The sequence below is a fragment of the Orbicella faveolata genome, unplaced genomic scaffold, assembly GCF_042242905.1.
Source record: "Orbicella faveolata isolate gen_17 unplaced genomic scaffold, um_ofav_v1 contig_13, whole genome shotgun sequence".
In the NCBI taxonomy this organism is placed as follows: Eukaryota; Metazoa; Cnidaria; class Anthozoa; order Scleractinia; family Merulinidae; genus Orbicella; species Orbicella faveolata.
The window spans coordinates 25,258,368-25,281,503 of record NW_028301540.1 but is presented as its reverse complement, the minus strand read 5'-3'; the positions used below and the strand labels follow the sequence as shown (position 1 = coordinate 25,281,503).

At 41.2% G+C, this 23,136-nt stretch overlaps 2 protein-coding genes across 4 annotated transcripts in view; one reads left to right on the top strand and one right to left on the bottom strand.

The window, feature by feature from the left end:
• LOC110058618 (ATP-dependent RNA helicase DDX42-like) overlaps window positions 1–23,136 on the top strand; it is a 96,896-nt gene that overhangs the window by 10,288 nt on the left and 63,472 nt on the right. Inside the window, exons 12-20 of one of the 2 annotated variants that reach the window (XM_089285133.1) lie at window positions 42–135; window positions 750–830; window positions 1,472–1,573; window positions 2,810–2,911; window positions 3,679–3,752; window positions 4,179–4,229; window positions 4,320–4,430; window positions 5,140–5,328; window positions 5,743–6,265. In XM_089285133.1, coding sequence (XP_089141259.1) covers window positions 42–135; window positions 750–830; window positions 1,472–1,573; window positions 2,810–2,911; window positions 3,679–3,752; window positions 4,179–4,229; window positions 4,320–4,430; window positions 5,140–5,328; window positions 5,743–5,898 — 960 coding nt within the window. In that variant the 3' untranslated portion in view covers window positions 5,899–6,265. Of the gene's footprint in view, window positions 1–41; window positions 136–749; window positions 831–1,471; window positions 1,574–2,809; window positions 2,912–3,678; window positions 3,753–4,178; window positions 4,230–4,319; window positions 4,431–5,139; window positions 5,329–5,742; window positions 6,266–23,136 lie in introns of those variants that run through there. The other variant, XM_089285132.1, reaches the window with a different exon arrangement.
• On the bottom strand, window positions 7,395–19,499 carry LOC149115777 (uncharacterized). Of its 2 annotated transcripts, none has more exons than XM_089285135.1 (4): window positions 19,205–19,499; window positions 17,919–18,590; window positions 14,432–14,986; window positions 7,395–8,617 (listed from the first exon to the last, which is right to left on the bottom strand). In XM_089285135.1, exons 1-4 carry the CDS (start codon window positions 19,401–19,403, stop codon window positions 7,992–7,994), a joined length of 2,052 nt encoding a protein of 683 aa, XP_089141261.1. In that variant the 5' UTR covers window positions 19,404–19,499; the 3' UTR covers window positions 7,395–7,991. The 2 variants fall into 2 exon arrangements, with proteins under 2 accessions (XP_089141261.1, XP_089141262.1); XM_089285136.1 differs by having other exon boundaries at window positions 17,919–18,587.

Sequence of the window (23,136 nt, the reverse complement as noted above, 5' to 3'; positions counted from 1 at the left end):
GATGGACTTAACCGTTTGACGTTTTCTATTTGACAATTCAGGCAAATGAAGACGTGACGCAGATTGTGGAGATCTTGCCGAGTGTCACTGACAAATGGACATGGCTGACAAGACATCTGGTCTCTTTCACATCAGGTACTGTCAAAAAAATGGTTTTTCCTTCGCTAAAAAAGTGAAGCATTTAGTTACTTTCAAAACAACACTCTAATAATTCCTTGCTATTTTCTTTTATCAACCTGTAAGTACAGGTAATTGTATGTAAGCGAGTGCAAATAAGGATTACACTATGAGTGATATTTGAATGAAGTATTTTTCTCAGTCATATATGAAACAATTGGATTATGCGCTCGAGATTTCTGTTGCGTGATGGTTGACGAGGGCGCAGCCCGAGTCAACTACATGTATCAGAATTGGTTTGGGACACCAACTAACTGTCGTTTCTTTGTTTTGGAGCACCAATATTGTTGCCAAGTCATGTGGAAACACTATTGGAGAGGTGTTCTTAAAGTTTATCTTGACAAACGTATCAGCTTTTTTCTCGTTTGTCCGTCGCTTGAATGATAGACAGTTGAATAGGGTGGTCTGATTCTAATTCTAAATCTAATTCGGCCGGGCTTTCTTCAGTATGATTCTGGTATGATTGACCTTTTAGGTACTTTAAGCTTTGGCGTATTTTCGAAATTAAGTTTTAGGGGAAAGAACTTTTCAGTTAATGCTAATTAAGTTTCTTTCCCTTTTTCCTACTTTAGCTGGCAGTGTACTTATCTTCGTAACGAAAAAGGCCAACAGTGAAGAACTCGCCGGAAAACTTAAAGCCAAAGATTTTGAAGGTTTGTTCAGTGCGCTTAGCATATCTTTTGGTCTACAGAGTGTTGGCGTAGCTTCAAAATAATATCTCCCTTGATTTTCCCGTGGTAGCTTCTTTTGAAAAAGCTGTTTTTGCCAGCGGCACGATCGTTCCTCCACAAGGATTGCATGGCGACGAGTCAACAGATCTCCGATCAAGGAGAATGCTTTTCTAGAAATGAAGAACGGGATTTCTTCGGGAAACTTCTCTCACTTTGTTAAATCTCTCTTTAGTTGTTTTAGGGCGTCGATTGCAAACAAGCCTAGACTGTGTTGTCGACGACTATATCTAAAACAAGTCGACAATTATTGCTTTTTGTAGTGCTCGTTAGCGTTTACTTCATATGCCGCCGCTTTTGCGAGAAAATCCTTTTCGTGCAAGGCTCTTTCATTTAACGGGAAACTGCTGCCAGCGAAGATGATCGCGACATGCCGATGTCTGTCACTGTTGCGTTGACAGTAACCATGAAACGTTTTGGAGGTTTGTCATCGATTGCTTGCTTGACATACTCGCTCTATTGTTACCGATGACTTTGTTCGCAGTCGAGAACTGACTGGGTAAAGGCGTTTTAAATTCCTCTAGTCTGTTATGTTTCTTACTAATGATACATGTTGCTGTCTTTAGTGGTTTTGCTGCATGGTGACATGGACCAGTTCGAGAGAAATAAAGTTATCAACTCGTTCAAGAAACAAGAGATTCCTATTTTGGTTGCCACCGATGTGGCTGGTAAGAAACAATCGATTCTTTGTGTTTTTGTAAGTAGAGAAACGGTATCAGCGCCAAGTGGTTCAGGCGCTGGATTAATTTGAAATTCGGTGGTCAGTGTTCAAGTCCCATTTGACCGCTATGCACCCTAGGGCCTGGTTGTTCGAAAACCGGTTAACGCTAACCCAGGATTAACCCAAGTTAACCGAAGTATTAATTTTCCTTGAGTAAAAATGTTTTTCACAGCCTATGTTTTGTGAAGTTGGAGATTATTCAAACTTAAGACTAAATGACAAACAATGTAAACAGAAAACCTCACGAAAAGTTACAAAAATGAAATCCGAATTCTCACCACTCCTGGGTTAGCTTAATCGGACTTTAAACATTCCGGCCCAGGGGCCGTTTCTCATTGAAAGCCCTGGAAACTTTTCAGGTCCGCAAAGCCATTTTTAGTTAATCTGTATCTGAAAAACAGAGAGGTGTGCACGCCTGAAACTTCTTCTATGAAGAGAACCTCTGTTGATATTAATGATAGTGCTATGTGAATAAAACAGCTCTGTAATCATAAGGTTTGAGATTTTGCTACTGCTTTCCGGTTGCGAAAACGTTTCGGAACCTTCGAGAAACGGGTCCCTGGACCCTATCCATTGGCCCAAAAGTGCCGAAATGTTGCAAACGTTACGAGGGAAATGGTGCGGAACTTTCCCGGGACACTAGTGCCGACGTCCAATGCCGAGCCAACGGCTTCGCCTCCAGCCGGTTAGGGATTGTTGAGCTTGTTATGGTTAATTTGTGACATTTGTTTCTAATGTTTTAATGTTCCCTCCATCATCACTTACGGAGGGTAAATAGATGTCTAAAATAAAGCAATGAACCAGTCAAAGCTCAGTGCAAGAACACAGCCGTCGCAAAGCGTGGGAAAAAAAGCGCGGGAAAAGCTGCTTACGCCATAAGTCATAGTTGGCTTGCGTTGCGCACGTGATTGGGTTAAAAAGTAAGCTCTGATTGGCTTAGCATGATTGATTCTTTTTCAAACCAATCGGAGAAGAGCTCTGCAAACCCTGAACTCAGCAAAACACATAATAACTGTTGACCGTCGATTCAAAATCTTTTTTCAGAAAGTTGAGCGTTTGTGCTGTCACGTAACAACAACAACAACAACAACTTTATTTGTACTCAACACAGAAATTAGAAATTAACTGAACAAAAATAAGTTAAATTAAAAAGAGTACATGTGTTAATATCATTCCTTCATAGCACGTGGCTTGGACATCCCGTCGATTAAGACTGTCGTAAATTATGACGTTGCACGCGACATTCACACACACACGCACAGGATTGGTCGAACTGGAAGAGCAGGTAAGTTTTCATTGCAGTCGCCTTCGTTCATATTACTGCTCTTCAAGACCGTTTTAGATTGTACTCGATAACTATTTAACTAATAGATTACATGTTGCCGTGTGTCTCTTTTGAATGGGTGCGTTCCTTTGGGGTGATCTTGATCAGGATCAGTGATCCAAGATCACTCGGATCTTAGTGCATCAAAGGAACCGATGAATCCGTGACCAGAGTTCGTTTCCTTTGATGCACCATCTTGGATCACTGATCCTGATCCAGATAACCCCAAAGGAACGCACCCTAAGTAATCGCGAATGACGTCAAAATGTAAGAAAAATAAAGAGCCATTAGGCGTGTGTGTCAGTAATGTTCTTACTACATTTTGACGTCTTCCGTGATCTATTACTGAACAGACGCACGGCAACATGAAATCCATCTTTTTTATTCAGTAAAGAAACAAAAATTGTCAATGACCTCATCTATACGTCTGTCCTCCAATAGATCATAAGTAAGAACCAATCACAATACGAGAGATTATTCGACTTATTACATAATGCCGAGGAGTGGGTTACAGAGGTTTTGCACGGCAGCCATGTTGCATGGTAGGAACAATGAAAATGTTTTGCATTAGAAAGAACATTTTTGTCCCATTGGAAAAGGAATCTATTGTTCCTGTCATGCAACATGGCTGCCGTGCAAAACCTCTATAGAAAATTTTTCTTGCGGTTTTGTTTTGTTTGATAATGAACGGGGCGATTTGAGACCATGTTTTTGTTTTCTCTGTACAGGCGAAAAGGGTGTGGCATACACGCTCCTTACGTCTGCGGACCAAAACTTTTCAGGAGATCTGGTGCGGAATTTGGTGAGTTGTAAAGTTTGCTTTGGTGTTTAAAGGGTAACGGAATAAGATATTTGATTGGCGACGAAGAGGAAACTCTCTCCCTATATAAGTTCTTTGACTCCAGAAGCGGGTTTTTGCAATCCCAGTTACGCTAATATGAGGACTTAATTAATTCTTTGAAGAAAATCTTACTTGAGAAATCGAAGTTTTCGTTATACTCGCTAATGGGAAGTGTTGAGACAACTCGTGCATCTTCCAATACCGCAATTTGCAATTTTATTGTGGGAGGTTGGAACGGAGTATGGAGGTAAACTGCAGGTGTTTGCAACGCGCGCGAAACGTGTGTTCGAGAGAGTTCCACGCGGTTCGTGCGCGTTGTATAACTTATATTGTGTATCCGTGGATTTTCCTTTTTTTGAGGGCTAGTTTTCATTTTTTCCTCCTCAGGAAGGTGCCAATCAAGCGGTCCCTGAAGCTTTGATGGACATGGCTATGAAGGTATGAAGACCTTTTCACTATCTTTGGATATGTTTACTCCAAGAGTTCTAAAGCTTTGTGTCTGTGTGACTGTCTCATTCTCATTCACAGAACGCCTGGTTCCGGAAGTCGCGTTTCCGTCACGGCAAAGGAAAAGCCAGCGGAAGAGAGGGAAGACCACGGATGCGTGAAAGACCCGGCCTGGGAATGCAGGCATCGACGGTAAACTGCTTTTGTTAGATAAATGGATATTACGATACTTGTTTTGTTATAAAGTTGCGGTCAATGAGAAGGTTAATCATTTATACCCTCATCGGCGGTTGATTTACTTTATTACACGACTAAGCTGGGTTAGAGAGTTAATAACTCAATAAAATCAACCAATAAGATTGCTTCATTGCTGGGCCAACATTTTTCAAGTATTGTACCAGGCTATGTCCTGAAAGATCTCGCGTGCTCAGGGTGAACTGAAACCAATCAGAACGGTGCTAATATATTTTCAGCCAATAAGGAGCTTAACTGAAGCCAATTGCGACTCGACCGTGCGTATTTTCCCGCGCTAAGCACGACTAGCACGTTTATGTTACGAGCTCTGATTGGTTCACTGCGTTGGTTCTCGGATGTGGCCACAGCTTTGGTTTTGGTTGACTACAGTCCTTTAAACCGTTTTGCAGACACCTCATTTGCTTTAAGTTAAAAGTTTTTCCATTAAGAAAGGACAATTTTCAAATTCCATATGCACGAATGTTCACAAGGAGTGATGTAGAGTTTTTTTTTTCAGCACTTTGGCGTCTCTGCTTTGGGCGATATTCCCTCGAGACAACTGAGAATTCAGTTGGATCTAAGCCACGCAACTACGAATAGAAAGTTACCAGTGAGTTTCTAGAGAACAGAAAAGTTAAGGATTTTCTTGTTTTTTTTTTTTCCACAGGACAACCATGTTCGTGATGACAGAGGAGCACAGCATTCCCACTCAGATTCAACTTATCCGCAATGGTCTTCCGTGTCATCGTCTTCGTCCAAGTCTTCATTTTGTCCGCCATCTTCCTCAGCGTCAGGCGGAGTGTTCGGTTCTACAGCAAGGAACGATCGAACATCAGCTCTCAAAGCCGCCTTCCAGGTACTTATTTTCCATCCCTCCATTCTTAGTGCGTTAGGAAACGTTACGTGATGTCATTTAAAAGTTGGTAAGTTACGTTACTTTAATATGACAAAGACAAGATCACGATACCGTCACGCTACTATTACGCTAGCTTAAGGTTGATACGTCACGGACGACGCCTCTTTAAAAGATCAAACCAAACTTATATTTTTTCAAGTTCATCGCACATAATTTGTCTAAATTGCATTTCTTTTTTTCCGTCGTTGTTTCTTTCGAGTTTATTTCTTGCCCATCCCCTCTAGCAAACTGTTAACTTTGAAATGACATTGATAATAGTAAACTGTGACATACCGTCACGTAGATGAACTAAATCACGTTTATGGCAGCTTCTGTCACGCTTCAGTCACGTTTTGTAATACTCTCGTTCACCAGGCGCAGTACAAGTCTCACTTCTGCGCCGCCGCCTCCTCCACCTCCAACACGTGGGACGCCAGAAGTCATCACAGCACTGCCAAACCTCCCGACAGGCCTAAAGCGCCCAAACCACCAAAACCGCCCGTCAAAAAATCACGCTGGGATCCAGTCTAGTGAAAATCGCGGGGGTACATCCAGAGGAGACGGACCTTAAAAATCCATCGCTTTTCCTATGACATGAATAGCTGTATCTTCGTCGTTGCTCCTCGGAGAACAATTGTTACAATGAGAAAGTTTTAACATTTGTGTTGTCCTAGACGTGGTTCTATTTGAGCAAAAAATGAAGTTGACTTGTTACTCGCATGTTACTACTGTTGGCATTGTAGAGAAAAGCTGAACTAGGCAGAATTTGTTCTCAACCAATATAGTTACCTGGTTTGTAGGACTTTTAAAGCTTGCAGTGACAAAAAGGACGAGTACATCAACAAAACAAAACGCAAAGAAGGCGAAATAAAAATAAAAAACAACAGAATTATTAAGAGTTTCCGGACCCTTCTCCTCACGTCTGAGCCAGAGGTGTATGGGCGAACATTTAGGACTACGAAAACCAGCGGCTTGATAGAAGATGACCATTACATACTTATGGTTAGCACCCGCTTTGAAAACTCCAAGAAAAATATTCATACCCTTTGAAAGCCCTTGAAATGAAGAAAAATCCTTGAAGTTTTACCAGCAGCAGTCTTCAAATGCCCTGAGACTACAGCCGGGATAAACTAGCAAGGCTAACATAGATAAGGGAATAACAATACTTTATTTATATACAAACTAAGTTAAGAAAACATTTTAGTCTCAAAAAGTTAATTCCGATGACTCTAACAGTGCAAGTAATCCTGCACGTCCTCAATGGGATTTTTAGCACTCTGTATTTTATCTCCCTCAATCTAAACAAATTTCGCTTGATATTTTGAGGGAACTCAGTCTGTAAAAATTGCTGAATTGTCCTTGAAAATCCCGGAGTAAAAGGTTTGACGTCTGTTTGAACCATACATACATGTTGGACTGTAGGTTTTGGCCACGTACCTAATGTAAAGAACTCTGGACAGCACAGGCTTCCTATCGAGAGCATTAGCGATATCATTGTACCCTATTGTCTTCATGCTAAGACTCTTGCTAATAATTCACCTTGGTTTGTGGACAGGCGATGGCAGTTCGCCTTGAAGCGTAAAACGTAACGAAACGTAGCCAGCTTTCTCAATCGCGGCAAGAAGAAAGAAATTAATAGTGAATTTACGATTTGCGGACGACGAAGACAACTACGAGTACAGATACTGGACGGGGAGACTTGGGACTGTACGCAAGGTCAATTTATTTTCCCTTCCTTTGATCTTCATTTTCCATTTAGGTCACAATTTTAGGCTAGATTAACTTATTTTAGGAGGCTTGCATTTTATTTTGATAACAAGAAACTACAGTTTGGCTTCTAAATTTTGTTCCCGTTTTTTTTTTGTTTGTTTCAGCCACCTCCTTCTTGCCACCAGATAACCCGGCATGAAGCGAATTTACTTCCTCCCCACGGCCACCACCCTGTCTACCTTGCCTGCCCCCTCCCCTTGCGCCCTTGCCACACACCGCCGGGACGAGAAAAGGAAGGCGTGATTGAACACCAGCTATCACTTGGTTAGCAAATTTATTAGCAACGGGTAACATATACCAGAAAATCATCGCCTTTTCAAGAAAGGTTCAAAAACTTTAATTCAATATTGCAAACTGGTGGTTTTTGGTTCATTTTTTGGAAGAAAAATTACAAGAACTCCGACCGTTTCCTTAATGATTAAATCGACTAATTATTAAAATTCTTATAAGTAGTTTTTTTGGAAACACATTTCAGAATAAAAACTAGCGCTAAAAAACGACGTTTCGATCTCCCTGAGATTATTTTCAAGTTATAGAAAAAGGGAATGAAATATACATATATAAATACAAATCAGGGCGTGAGAATTCTGCGATAAGCGACCATGGCTAATACTAGAAAAACATTTGCTATAATAAAGGCTGAAAAAGTTATAGTTTCTGGCTTAAAGTCAATGATTGTAAAGGAAACTATTTTTATCTTTATAAGAATTCCAATTCAAGAACTCCACTTAACTTGATGAAACAACTACGAATCATTGTTTGTTATCGATCAATTACTGTTAGCTGTGGTAAGCGAAGATCAGATGTCAGCATTAACGTCACTAACAGGATTAAACCTGATACTGGTATTATTTCTACGATGACGGCCTCAGTTTCATTTCAGTGAATTTGAGTGAAAAACCACCTCTGAAGTGGTACCACCTGGCTCCTCGGTCATCACGTGTATCTCCCAGGTATTGTCCGTTTAGATTGGAGTGGTGGCAATCGCTGTACCACCAGGCGCCTGTATATTGTACAGCACAGTTGATACTGCTCCTTCTGTCATTGTCTCTGTCTTTTGTAGTAAACGCCATGTTATTATGCCATGCTAATGAATCCCCCGCTGTACCTGAATATGAACCCACTTCAAGTCGATACTGCGCCTGCTCATCACCAATGTTAAACTTGCCATATTTGGCGTACACTTTAGCTCCATTCCAGTCCTCCAGCTCCACTCGTAGAGAGCTCGGTCTAGAGGCCGTCAGTCGGTGGATCTTGTCGTTTCCTAACCAGAACTCCGCAGTCAGCTGACCAAACCCTGCTTTGTAGTCGTTCCATCCCCGATAGAAGTCTACCGAGCCATCTTGTCTTCTCTGAAAGACAGTCCAGCCTCCACCGTCAGTGCGCATGTCACAGTAGACAGTAAATTGTCCTCTACCACCTGGGTTGACAAAGTACAACCCACTTTGAGTATAGCCAGATTTTAGCAGATCCGAACAATCTGACAAAAAGGAGAAACTTACGCATTAATTTCAACTTTTTAGTGTAACCTAGCTCTATATAAAAATTCTAGTCAGTTATCTTTGCAGGTAGTGATAGGAAGGAATTTATTTTTCCTCCCTCCCTTATTGAATGTCTTCTTTAAGAGTCCCTGTCCATAAATATGGGAAATAACTCGGGAAGGGTCGAAAATTCGATTTCTCTCATATTCCTATGGTAGATAGGCTAGGACATGACAAAAACTGTTGGATAGTTTTTTTAGGCAAAATATCCTTTCATTTAAAAGAAATATGCAAATTACTAAATTCCGTTAAAATCGTCATTTGACGCACCATTTTATTAAATAAGTTTGAGAGCCTCGCATGCAAAACCACATCATTCTTCCGTCTTTAAAACACTCAAATATTTTTGTGCAATGTTTAATTGTGTACTGGGTTGATTTTAGGGAATGTTGCGGTTTTTGTTGGGTGCAAAATAATTAAATTTCGAAGACATGTATTTCATTCACGTAAAAGTACTTCGTAAAAATAATTGATTTTCACCATGTGCGAAACCTTCAAATGGATTAACCTTCTGGTGGTTGAATGGCAGAAAGATGGTCTACAGATGCCTGTAAAAAATTCTTTGGGCAAATGATTGTGAGCGACGCGAGAGCTTTTCAAAGTACGTTAAAAATGCAGATATCTGACTATCCGTCGTCAAATTTCAATTAACGGGTTAGACATATATTTTAGCACGCGCCACACGTCTTGAGCTATATTAAGTTGACATAGACACAGAGCTGATAATTTCGAAATGTTCTAACCTTTTTTGTTGTAAAAGGCAGGTCCAAAAGCCGATTTGACATGTTTCTGTCACCATTCGTCGCACATAAAGGAGAAGTTTGCTTTTGTTTACACAACGTCCGGTGTACATCGCCAACTGTCAACTTATTTAATGGTCGAATACCATGAATCTATAACCCTCTTTCGACACATATGATCACTACTGCATCTAAGTCAAAAACGGCTAAGTGATTTGTAGATAGTTGCTTGCTTTGCACTACACCAAAATATTACGTTTAATGATCGTTTGATCTATTGCTGCTTGAATCCTCGCTTGCAGCGGTTTCTTGTTTGTTCGTCACGTAATGGGGTCATCCCATTTTACAGGGTAGGGGTAGGTTAATTTCTATCCTAATACGTAAGACTCCGTAATGCTGGGAACCACAGGGAGCACACAATCTTGTTGAGTAGGAAGAGATTAAATTAAGCAATGAAAAGAATGAATGGTTAACCATTGCCCGTGTTGTCATCTTTTACTAGACAACCGCTACCTACACGCCCTGCGTAAATACTGTAACGCTAAACTCGTACCTAGGTCTTTTCGCGCTGTGCAATTATTTTTGGTTTACATATAATACAGAGGGCTACCCTAGGGGAAATAGGAGGTGGCTGCTTTATAGGGGTTGGCCGCTCGATAGAGGTTGGTGTACCTTGAATATTTTTTCACCATCGGGTTATAAATTTGTTAGTAAACATGGAGTCAATTCAAGACAATCAGACGTCATTCTCGGAGACTCAGGGGCAGTTAGTGGGGGCGGGAAAAATGTCTAGACGGGTCTTCGCCTGAACTTTTCTCTCACCCGCTTAGACTTTTCTCCGCTCCCAATAACTGCCCCTGGGTCTCCGAGGATGACGTCTATAATGATTGTCTTGAATTGACTCCACGTTCACTAAGAAATTTATAAGCCGATGGTGAAAAAATATTCAAGGTACACCAATCTCTATTACGCGGCCAACCCCTATGAAGCGGCCACCTCCCATTTCCCGAGGGTAGCCCACTGTATTACATGTAAACCCATGTAAACCAAAAATAATTGCACAGCGCGAAAAGACCTAGGTACGAGTTTAGCGTTACAGTATTTACGCAGGGCGTGTAGGTAGCGGTTGTCTAGTAAAAGATGACAACACGGGCAGTGGTTAACTATTCATTCTTTTCATTGCTTAATTTAGTCTCTTCCTACTCAACAAGATTGCGTGCTCCCTGTGGTTCCAAGCCTTACGGAGCCTTACGTATTAGGATAGAAATTGTCCTATCCCTACCCCGTGAAATGGGATGACAGCATTGCGTGACGAACAAACAAGAAACCGCTGCAAGCGAGGATTCAAGCAGCAATAGATCAAACGATCATCAAACGTAATATTTTGGTGTAGTGCAAAGCAAGCAACTATCTACAAATCACTTTGCCGTTTTTGACTTAGACGCAGTAGTGATCATATGTGTCGAAAGAGGGTCATAGATTCATGGTATTCGACCATTAAATAAGTTGACAGTTGGCGATGTACACCGGACGTTGTGTAAACAAAAGCAAACTTCTCCTTTATATGCGACGAATGGTGACAGAAACATGTCAAATCGGCTTTTGGACCTGCCTTTTACAACAAAAAAGGTTAGAACATTTCGAAATTATCAGCTCTGTGTCTATTTCAGCTTAATATAGCTCAAGACGTGTGGCGCGTGCTAAAATATATGTCTAACCCGTTAATTGAAATTTGACGACGGATAGTCAAATATCTGCATTTTTAACGTACTTTGAAAAGCTCTCGCGTCGCTCACAATCATTTGGCCAAAGAAATTTTTACAGGAATCTGTAGACCATCCTTCTGCCATTCAACCACCAGAAGGTTAATCCATTTGAAGGTTTCGCACATGGTGAAAATCAATTATTTTTACGAAGTACTTTTACGTGAATGAAATACATGTCTTCGAAATTTAATTATTTTGCACCCAACAAAAACCGCAACATTCCCTAAAATCAACCCAGTACACAATTAAACATTGCACAAAAATATTTGAGTGTTTTAAAGACGGAAGAATGATGTGGTTTTGCATGCGAGGCTCTCAAACTTATTTAATAAAATGGTGCGTCAAATGACGATTTTAACGGAATTTAGTAATTTGCATATTTCTTTGAAATAAAAGGATATTTTGCCTAAAAAAAACTATCCAGTAGTTTTTGTCATGTCCTAGCCTATCTACCATAGGAATATGAGCGAAATCGTATTTTCGACCCTTGCCGCGAAATTAAGAATTTGTCTAATTTTTACAGGCAGGCAGTCTTAAAAGCTAGTATTATATTACAGAAACTGTAATAGGAAGGAATTTTGCACGAAGTTTGTTAAGAGCTGACCTATTTGTAATATCGAATAACTCTGTTCCTAAAAAGACACTGATGTTTTTAAAACAGAAGAAAAATTACAATAAGGAATAACCAAAGCTTCTTTTACTGAAAATAATGATTCTGACAATTATTTTTACAATGATCTTTTCTCCGGACTGAATACCAGACACGTTGTCCCAGACATGTCAAACGGTATATGCGCGTAATATCCGGTAATATTCTGCCTGGGATTGTAGCAGAGGAGGGAAAATACCATATACTAGTGGAGTAAGTAGACCTTAAGTACTTTAGATGTGAACGGGTCTAATTTCAAGTTAAGTAGCCCCTTATGTAGTTATGGCAACGCATTTCAAAAAAGCCGAAGCACACTTTCAAGCTGAGTTCAATCATCCTTACCAGCTCACTTAAGCACTATCAAAATAATTTCAGGGAATTGAATGTCAATCAAATGGGTTTTTTTTTTCGGCATACCAGTACAGCGCACAAGACTTGCCGTACGACTCGCCCATCATTTTCGTACTACTCGCTTGATTTAAGAAGTCCAACTTTCGAGAAAATAAAAACCACCATAGAAAGCGAAAGTGGATTTTAGCAGATCAGTACAATCTGAAAAAGAAAATGGCGTCTTTATAATTTCAGTTTTGGGGGTAATTTTTAGCCTTTTCCAGGCGTTTATTTAGCTGGGGCGCAGCGTGAAAAACAGCGCGCTTCTTTTGTTTATTTATTTATTTATTTATTTATTTATTTATTTTCGCCCGCTGTTTTTTGCGCTACGCCGCAACTAACTGAACGCATGGAGAAGGCTAGGTAATTTTACATATGAGAAACTTTCCATGACAATTTAAATATTAATTTCATCTGGTATCACAAGGAAAAGAAAACAAACAGCGGTTACAAACATTACAAATAGACAACGCTTGGTCTAAAAAATCTTAACTGCATTAACTTGACGTTTGGTATGTTACAACATACACATTCAAAAATGACGGTGATAAACTTTTACAAAAAAGGATAAATTTGAACATAAACCGAGGCAGTGGTGACAATCTAAAAAAAATAATAACAAAATTGATTCTTATTAAAAAACAGCTTCTCACCGCCAAGTTTTTCATTAAGTGAGTTTCTTTAATTTTGCGCGCATGTAGGACTTTCCAGTAGTAGCGTGGATTTTTTATTTTTAAATTTATAAGTTTATTTAGACCATGCATTGTCTATTTGTATTTTTTGTAACCGCTGTTTGTTTTCTTTTCCTTCTGAAATTGAAATGGCCAAAGAACAAGAATATCTCATTTGGTATAAATTTCGAGTACGTCCTGATTTTAGCAGATTAGGACAATCTGATAAAAAAAAGAAAAGAAAAGAAAGAAACGCATGCTTTAAATTTTCTTCTCAGTTCAACAAGCCGCTCTATAAAAAAAGTTGCAGTCGGGTTTTTTTTGCAGGTATCAATTGAAGCAAAGTATTATAATAGTATACTACTAGTACAGGGAAAAAAATCATTTCTTAAAGTATGACTGTGATGCACATGATAAGAGACAGAGATCCTTTTAAAAAAGAAGACGCGCTTTAAAAGGAATAGCTTCTCTCTCGCTGTTCTCCTAATCGCCAGATGCTGTAGAATGGCGCACAACCTCGTTTTCAGAGCTTTTCCCTTAGGAAAAAGCCCTGGGAACAATAGGTTGATTGGCACACAGACCATTGTAGCTGAGATGCGTCTTCTTGAGCCTTTAACATGGTGGCTTGCGGTCTTTCTTATTATACTGACATGCTCAATTCGTGGTTTAATAGTTAACACAGTACTGAATGAAGCGACTGTTTGCTTCACGGTGGACAACACGCCATATTAGAAAGTCAACTTCTGTCTCGGATCGAACCGCTTTGCTTTAATCGCCAGCGCTAACACTTAAGTTTTAGTTTCTAAGTTTTTGTCAATTTGGCTTTACTTATTGATTTTTTTTTTTTTTTTGGTTGATTCTTCAGAGAAAATCCCGAAAGATGCCGGCTTCTTGCGCACCACGTATATGGATCACTACGCTTCTGCGATAGATATCATTTGACTTGTGGGCGGGTTAGAGAGAAACTAACAGGAATACTGGATTCAGTTATTCAAATAAAACCTTTCGTACAATATTAATTGTGCACCCAACACCGTACAGCATCTAATAAAAGTAATGATTCATGATACTGGACTGTTTACGTGGTGAATGTGCGCTTAAGACTAGCCTGACGTTGGCAGTTTTACGGACATGCCATCGTCGGACAAGTTTTTCAGCGCGCTTCCAAATGTAGCTAAATGTTTGAATTCGGTTCAGTTCAAACGAAAGCGTTGCCAAGAGTTTTCGTCGACGAGAGATTCAGTCGTGAGAACTTATGGTTATAAAGTAAATTGCCAACTTCATTTCTGAATATTTCTTTCTCACAGTGTAAAAACATTATTTGTTTGTCAGCATTCTTGAGCACTGCGTTTCTTTTTAGTCACAGAGTTACCTCAGACTGTCAGGTCCTTATTCTCTTTCATGATCTGACACATTTTGCCATCCAAAATCGGCCGTCTTTTCATTTTGCAGTTCTAGATGCTACTCTTTTCTCTCTTTTAGCGCAATCTAACTCTCTTTCTCCGACAAATATACAGTTTTGCCATTGATAACTTACCGGTACCACTTGCTATTGGTCCCACACTAACATCACTTATTGCCTCGATATCAAACACTCCTGCACTTGTTGCCACACAAATGTAGATCCCAGCATCTTGTCTTCTCAAATCTCTTAAGAAAAGTGCCTCCCCTTTTCTCTGACTCCTCCCCACGGGCAGTGCTGCTTCTTGTCTTTTCCAGCTGATGACTGGTGCTGGATCACTAGTAGCGCTGCAGTTTAACGTCAAAGTGTCGCCAATAGCAACAGAAACTTTTCCAGGTGGCCTAACGGTAAACACAGGAAGAGAAACCACAACCAGTTGAGTTTTCTTTTCAACATTTCCTAAAAGGTTTACCGCTGAACAGAAGTATGCGTCAGAGTCGCTTTTACGGACGTGGGAAATTTGCAAGACACCCTTGCTATGTTGCGCCCTTCCCTGGGGTAACTGACCAGACGTCTTCCTCCAGGTCACCACTGGTGCAGGGTATCCGGTCACGTGACAAGTTGGTAGGGTGACGTCACTTCCTTCCGCGACGAACTTAGGTCCCGGCTGAAGAGAAACTTGAGGATGAACTGCAATCGAGTGAATATCATTAAGGCTGGTCTGATTTAGATTTCTAGATTTCAATTATTTTCTTTTGTGGGGAAAAAGCTGAAATTCAGAGTCTGCATGGATTTAACTGTCAGCCGAGCATTAGAAGGGTTTTTTTTAACTAGAACTGATAGCTGAGAAACATTTAGATAACTGAGTATTTCCGCCTGGAAAGAGGTGGATATAGCAAACTTTTTGCTTGTAACTGAATAAAATAACTCAAACGTTTGTCTAGACTTATGAGATAGGCATAAAGCGCCAGGATGATTTGGAACTTTGTGACCGTTCCTAAAATTTGTCAAGAAGTCTGTGGGTTCGAGAGAACGCAGTTCTAGTTGGGTAATGCGGAAAAATTCGAGATTTTGGGTATGTGTCTTTCTATGGACACCAATTTGGCCCCCAAAAAATTCTTCAGGGGCGAATGAAGTCATGTCCATGTTCGTCCAGGTGCTTTAATTCGAGTGTTGTGCTAAATTGCGGACTTTCGAGTGTCGAGGCAGCTTATTGTGGACTGTAGCGGATAAGTTGTTTTAACCACAGGATTGCTTTCGTACACCAACATGTCCTCCGTTTCATTGTTTCGGAAGTGAAAATGCCCTGTAGATGTTCCCCCAAACCAAAGCGATTCAAAGTCGTTTTCGTAAACAGGATAATTGTCGTAGTTTTGGTAATAAAAGCATGTCGTCTCGCATACCGACGAAACAGGCATTGTTTGTGTCGATTTATATTACATGGTCAGTATAAAACATAGACTACGGACTGCAGACTTTGGACTGCGAACTGTGGACTGCGAACTGTGGACTGCGGACTGCGGACTGCGGACTGCGGACTGCGGACTGCGGACTGCGGACTGCGGACTGCGGACTGCGGACTGCGGACTGCGGACTGCGGACTGCGGACTGCGGACTGCGGACTGCGGACTGCGGACTGCGGACTGCGGACTGCGGACTGCGGACTGCGGACTGCGGACTGCGGACTGCGGACTGCGGACTGCGGACTGCGGACTGCGGACTGCGGACTGCGGACTGTGGACTGTGAAATGCAGAGTGCGGACTGAGGACTGCGGACTGGTGACTGCGGACTGCGGACTGGGGACTGCGGACTGGGGACTGGCGACTGGGGACTGCGGACTGCGGACTGCGGACTGCGGACTGGGGACTGTGGACTGCGGACTGGGGACTGCGGATTGCGGATTGCGGACTGGGTATAAAACACGGACTTAGATATTAAACGCGGACTAAGCATTACGGACTGGGTATAAAACACGGACTCAGGTATAAAACGAGGATTACGCATTACGGACTGGGTATAAAACATGGACTCAGGTATAAAACGCGGACTACCGACTAAATGCGGCCTACCAACTGCAGGCCGTGTTTTTGCTGATCGGTCGTAACTAATATTACGTAATACAGGTATAAACGAGAGCAAACCTTCTCGTAGGCACGTGCTTTGCGATCAATTGGTTTGTTTTCGCTGCTGCCTGAGGGAGGCCAATTTCACGCCTATCTAACAGCTCAGGCACAAAATGTTGTTCCTGGAATTTTTGCTTTTTGAACATACACGTTAAGATCTATCGACCGAAAAGCACAGCGTAACAATAGAAAGTAACTCTAGACATTGTTGGGCGGACTACTTTTTGTGATTGCGGCATTATTTATTAGTTCTACATTTCATACAAACTCGTCCATTTTCAAAATGTCATTAATATGAAATTAGTATGCTTGGGCTACCTCTCACGGAAGAACGGCTGTTAATGCACGATCTTTTGAAGGGTGTTGAGTTCTAATCTGTGATTACATATCGTGAATGGCCTTTTTATCACTATTTTCTATACAGTTAACAGTTGCAAAATGTAGACTATGAGTAGTCTACATTAGTCCATCGTGCCCGCGCCTGGTCCGAAAGAAGGAAAGTATGCCCGCGTGAAATATAGTTCAGTTGCCAGAGAACTGCGCCGGTATAGCAGAGGTTGTGGGTTCGGATCCCGTTCAAGCTTGATTTTTTTTTTCTGGCTTTAATCTCACAGCTGATCATGTTGTGCACATAACTGTGATGATAATTCATGTCTTTACACGTTTCTCCCTAGTTAAAATATATTATCTTTCATATATTCACCTCCGGAAAGGTTCATGGTAACCCCTGGGGATAGGTCCAGATCTCTCCATGATGGTACCATCGTATGATTCGAGTTACTTTTCCTCCCTGGAGACGCCACTACTCCAAGGGAGATAGGCTCTGTTTTCTCTGCCACCCTTGTTTGGCCGCACTTCTGTTTTTCTTTCTTTTTTTTGTTTTTTGTTTTTTTTGTCTAGAAGTTTGCCCAGTGCCTGACTCCGGAGGATGGGGCGGGGACCAATGCGAACCCCCCCCCCTCCCCCGATGTCGTCAGGTCGCTAAGCTATCAGCTGAAAGAATTTGAGCTTTGTCTTCCCCTCCCCCCTGCCTTGGATGGGGGGAGAGGGGCTGTTCCAAACTCCAAATCCCTTAACAGACAGACCTTTAAAGCCCTATTAATTCAAATTTGTCAAGATTTACTGAAAGCTGAAAAATAGCTGTTAACTGTTAGCCGAGAAATGGTTTAAATTATAACTGATAACTGAGAATCCAGCATCACCAGGCAGGCCCTCGAGATACAACCTTATTTGTCTGAGTGTAGTGTTTGTTGGGGTAAGCTAAGATGCATTTACCTTGAAACGCTTCTTTGTTCACCTTTATCTGTTTACGATGACTCTTTTTCAGTTCACCGCACCATAAAATGGCTTCAACAGGTCGGAAATGTCGAAATCGACGTAAATGTTAATCAAACTTTTAAAGCAACTGAAAATTGTAGCCGTTTCCAACGAAAAAATCAAGGCTGCATTCGTCGTAATTTAACTGTAATGTCAGTATTCAAAATAACCAGAAACTCACCATTTACTGTTAATCGCACCACTTCCTGTAAATTCCCCAGGATGTTCGTTGCTGAACACTGATACACGCCTGAATCACTTCCGGTCACCTTCTTTAACTCCAGCTTTCCACGTGAAACCACTGACTGAGTGATTTGTGACTGACTGTTCAGTTTACTCCACGCTACTACAGGTTCAGGATTACCGCTGGCTGAACACTGAAACGAGGCTGTTCCACCTTCGTTCACTGTCAACGTCACAGGAGAAACAACAACAGCAGGAGATGATATCGATTCACCGGGTTCGCCTTTAGTTCCCGGTATGCCTGCGGGTCCCATGTCTCCTTTCTCGCCTTTGTTTCCAGTCTCTCCCTGTAAGCCTACAGGTCCCATAATGCCTTGCTTGCCGCTCTTTCCTGGCGATCCCATAATACCTTGATCTCCCTTGTTTCCAGTCCTTCCTTTCTGTCCTCTTCGTCCCCGGGCTCCTTTGTGTCCTCTAGGTCCAGGTGAACCGGGAGGTCCTGGGGGGCCTGACGAGCACGTGACACCCTTTGACTGGCAGAGATTTACTCTCCCTTCTGATAAAAGTTTGTTTATTCTGAGCATCGTTTCTGCTGTGTGTTTAGCTTCTGTCGAGTTCTCATTTGAATCAACTTGACGGCTGTGTCTGTTGAGGTTAGGGGAAGAACCTTCTGGGAAGAAAAAAAATGAATTTGAATGGAAAGAACGGAAAGACTGCAATATGCAAAGCATTTATAACGATATTAATTTTGTGTTAAAGGTAAGGAGATTTTCGTGTCCGTGTTGCCATCATCGCCGCAGGCAAGCATTAAGTTTTCATCACTAGCTTCATGAAATGACTGAAACAGAATATTTGACGTCTCCTTCAATCAAGACTAAAAATAGTAATTGAAACATCACCAGACAACTTATCCTTTGCTCCAGTTTCCCGATGAAAAAAATGACCAAAATGACCCCATCGGTGTTGCCAAGTTCGAATGGACTTGTTCCCTATCATTGTGTCCTCTTTAATTGTAGACAAATTTAACTTGTTTCAAATGACGAATGATTATTTTCATGGGAAATTGTCTGAGGTGGATTGAAGAAAACTTGACCTGCTAACCTTCAGTTTAGACATTGCGTCTGCACAGCACAAACAGACACGTAGGAACACGTTTATTTGTGATTTGGTTTACACCTCAAAGAATCTACACAGTATACACAATTTAAACAAGCTTTGATTCTGATAATTGTATTTCTTGATTGTAACAACTTGTAAACTCTAGCTTGTATCACAAAAACTTACCAAGAGCATTCTTGATGATCTCCCTGTCTGCGCCATTTGACGGGGACTTGGCCTCCGCAACACTTTCAAGAGTGTTTATTCTTTTCTTTTGCTCGTGTAATTCCAGCTCAACTCTTAAAAAGCCGGCGCAGTAAAACACAATGGAGAGAACAGAAATAATGGCAGCACATGAAGGCATACTTTGCTTTTGAACAGCCATGATTTCGGCGATATCAATCCGTAATTCCACAACGTAAGTGGAATACAAACTGCTTTAGCTCGTTACGTGATACTGGGATCACGAGTTTGGGTAACTTGCCAAATGGTCTGCTACTGATGTCATGCGACTGAAACAAATATAGGTTCGCAAGGCATATATGATTGGAATATAATCTTAGCCGCCTGCAGCATACAAAGAGTCCGCTTACTCTTTAACCTAAGTTCTCGCACTGAGTTCGCAAACCCACCGCAATATATTCTAGTTACTAAAGAGATGAATTTTTAAGACACTTAGATTATTTGTCATCATTAAATTAACCGTCTTGGCGAGTTTGTGAAGCTGGAGTTTCAAGTGATAACACTTCATCAGTGCAAAGTGACGAGAAAACTTTGTATTTCTAGTTGTGTTGTTTTCTTTTTTCTATTTCTCCACTTCATCTTGAAATACAACAGTTTATTACAATTACAGTGAGAAGAAATAGTGAAAGGCAAGCTACATGAGTTAGACAAATTATATGCTCCAATTACTTTTAGTTCAGGATAAAAACGAAACTTAATAAAAGAGAGGACAGGGAGGAAAGAGTAAATACAAAAACTAATAGGATTTTACAATAGTTGATGTTAGAACGCACCAGCGACTCTCACACGAAAGCTTTAAAATCTTCTTCTGGCGTATCAGAAGGGTTGTTATTGTTTTCTATCCTTAGTTGAGTTCCTGTTGACACACATACAAAAAAAACATTACATGAAGTAGGGTAGCTGTGGTAAATAGTTCTATGTCAACAGAGGTTGTGACCAGAAAAGATCTGAAAAAAGGCTTCACACCGCACGATTAGACCTCTCCCTAGAGTAAAGTTAGGCAGTAACACTGCCTACGACAGGCATGGTTGAATCGCGTTTGTTTTTCTTGTTAAGTGTTAGCGACAATTTGAAAATTAGAATATTTTTAGGGACTAGCAAAGTCATTGTTGGAGACTTAATAAGGAATGTGTTATGTGTACTGGACACAAAATTAACAGGGTTAGAGATGTCCTTCATAAATTTAGTGTCCATAATGTTTCGTTACTATTGCTACAAAAAAGTTAACGGTTTAACTAGGCAATATTATCCTTCATCCAAAATAACTGCTTGGGTTGCAAGACTTTTGAAAACGTATATAGAATGGGCAAAAATTATATGAGTAAGATTTAAACCATTCAAAGCGTTGACCAATTAAAAATGATACAATTAAAACATACCTTTAGTCCTTTTCTAGAGTTACTCAGCTTTAAACGAGCTCACCCGAGGGGTTATGTAAAACAGAGAGAAACTTCTTTGTCTCCTAAGTTTTGTTCTTCGTTTTCAGATCGTCACGGTAAAAGTAAAACCAACCAACCAGCGCCATTCCCGCCATTTTTTTTTTTGTTTTGGAGCCAGATTGTTTGGAGCCACCCAATTACTTATAAAATTGTCACCCACTGTAACTATTGTTCATAAAAGAATTGTGCGCCATCCCTCTTTGTTGTTAAGACTTCCTCCTCGCGCTTTTTCCCTTTGCGTGCTACTAAAATTGCCAGCAACTTATCGACACTAGCATTCCGAGGTCATACAGATACGTTTACATAGTTTGCATTGCCAGTGAATCGACTTTCTCGTGCGGAATCCGCCCGTCATATTTTCATTATATTTGCTGGGATTCTTTCCCCCGGAAGAATTTCAAAAAATAGATGCAGGGATACTATTGATATCCGACACTGACTGGCCACAACCTTGTTCCCAGGGTCTCTCATCTTACTGCCCCCTGGAGCGAGCGAGGAGAGACCCTGATTGGATCTGGTCACGTGCCACTTTGACAATTGAGAACATCAGGGAGGGGTCCTCTGTAATCAGAATTTTTTTAAAATTTATTTATTTAAAGTGCCACGTTTTTAACAAATTACACGTATCACAAATTACCCTGGTTGGGTCTGGTCACATGCCACTTTGACAATTCAGAACATCAGGGAGAGGTCCTCTGTAATCAGCAATTTGTCGCGTTGAGCTTTGTCGAATTTAAAGTATCGCGCTGCGACTGCCATTAGCCGCGGCGTTTATCAATACTTAGCTTTCAGGCTGAAATTTCGAATAATATCTATTCCGACGTTTACCTAAAGGTTAAGCAAGTCTGTCTCCAACCTTTACCTAAAGGTTAAGCAAGTCTGTCTCGAGGCAATTTAGTGGCCGTGAGTTTCAGTGTTGCCGTCTTACCCACTGATTTATGGAAAGTCAGTCATATTTCAACTGTGGACGTCGAGCAGCGCAAGTTCATCCCGTAGTAATTGTTGTTTCTCCTTTGAATGCACTCGATCAAATTGATGCAAAAAAACATAAGAATGTCTCTAGGAAAACGTATAGCTTTCTCAAAGTAAAGCCACGGCAGTCTCTGAAGAAAAGCTGGACGAAGATAAATATGATATTCGTGCAAGGCACTGTGCTTAGTGCTTAGTGTATAGTCTTTCCCTGAAGAAAAAAAGATTTTAGACTGGTGGGTCTTCAATTCGTTTTAGACCAGTGGGTCTTCGTTTTAGACCAGTGGGTCTTCGTTTTAGACCAGTGGGTCTTCGTTTTAGACCGGTGGGTCTTCGTTTTAGACCGGTGGATCTTCGTTTTAGACCGGTGGGTCTTCGTTTTAGACCGGTGGGTCTTCGTTTTAGACCGGTGGGTCTTCGTTTTAGACCGGTGGGTCTTCGTTTTAGACCGGTGGATCTTCGTTTTAGACCAGTGGGTCTTCGTTTTAGACCGGTGGGTCTTCGTTTTAGACCGGTGGATCTTCGTTTTAGACCGGTGGGTCTTCGTTTTAGACCGGTGGGTCTTCGTTTTAGACCTGTGGGTCTTCGTTTTAGACCGGTGGGTCTTCGTTTTAGACCGGTGGGTCCTCGTTTTAGACCGGTGGGTCTTCGTTTTAGACAAGTGGGTCTTCGTTTTAGACTGTCATTCACAACTCGACCCTTGCACTATCTGTTACATGCTCCTCAATTGAAGGCCATGCCCTTCACGATTCATGAAAAATTGAAATTTCTGCTGTTAGGTAATTACGAACCAAAGCTAAACAGAGTGTCAAAAGGAGTCGGAGCTATTATGCAAACCCTTTCCTTCCTGGTGTAGCGAAAACTGTTGTTGAATAGCTATTGCGTTTTGGGTTGGGTATTCTTTATTAACTTTTGGATCTTTATTTTCACGTTATTAAGAGATCACATCCCCAAAAAATTACATTTTCATAGTGTGTTTGTTCACAGCTCGTTTACTGTCGCGGATCAATTAGAACGAATCACAATAGAGGTTAATATAGAGAGGTGTAGGTCAACTGTACTTTCTCGTTGGATGGTCGAGCGCGCGGAAAAACAAAAACCGCGGGAAATTAGATTAGCGCAAACACAAATGGGTAGGGAGTGGGGAAAGGAGAAAATCATTTAGGGTTTGACTTGGGATTATACGCATAGCATACAGTTGAACCTCCACTTACGGCCACCTTTCTACAACGGCCACTTCCTTTGGTCCCAGCTGACAGTCCATACGTCCAGTCTTATTTTAATCTCTCTACAACAGCCACCTCTCCACAAAAGCAACGGCCACTTAAACGCGTCCCAGCTGCCAAAATAACCTCTCTCAACGGCCAGTTAAGCTTCTGGGCGTTCAGACTTAGGTTGCTTCGGCTACAGACGAGCGGATGGAGGATGTTTACATGTAAGGAGAAAAATACTAGCGCGTGGAAGATC

What these genes read in the sequence shown, in the direction of transcription:
- LOC149115777 (XM_089285135.1), bottom strand. Translation starts at nt 19,403, where the DNA reads ATGGCTGTTCAAAAGCAAAGTATGCCTTCATGTGCTGCCATTATTTCT. An exon ending in GATCATCAAGAATGCTCTTG is followed by an intron (nt 18,591 to 19,204) that starts GTAAGTTTTTGT and finishes TTTTCTTCCCAG; the next exon opens with AAGGTTCTTCCCCTAACCTC. An exon ending in ACCAATAGCAAGTGGTACCG is followed by an intron (nt 8,618 to 14,431) that starts GTAAGTTATCAA and finishes CCTTTTTGTCAG; the next exon opens with ATTGTTCGGATCTGCTAAAA.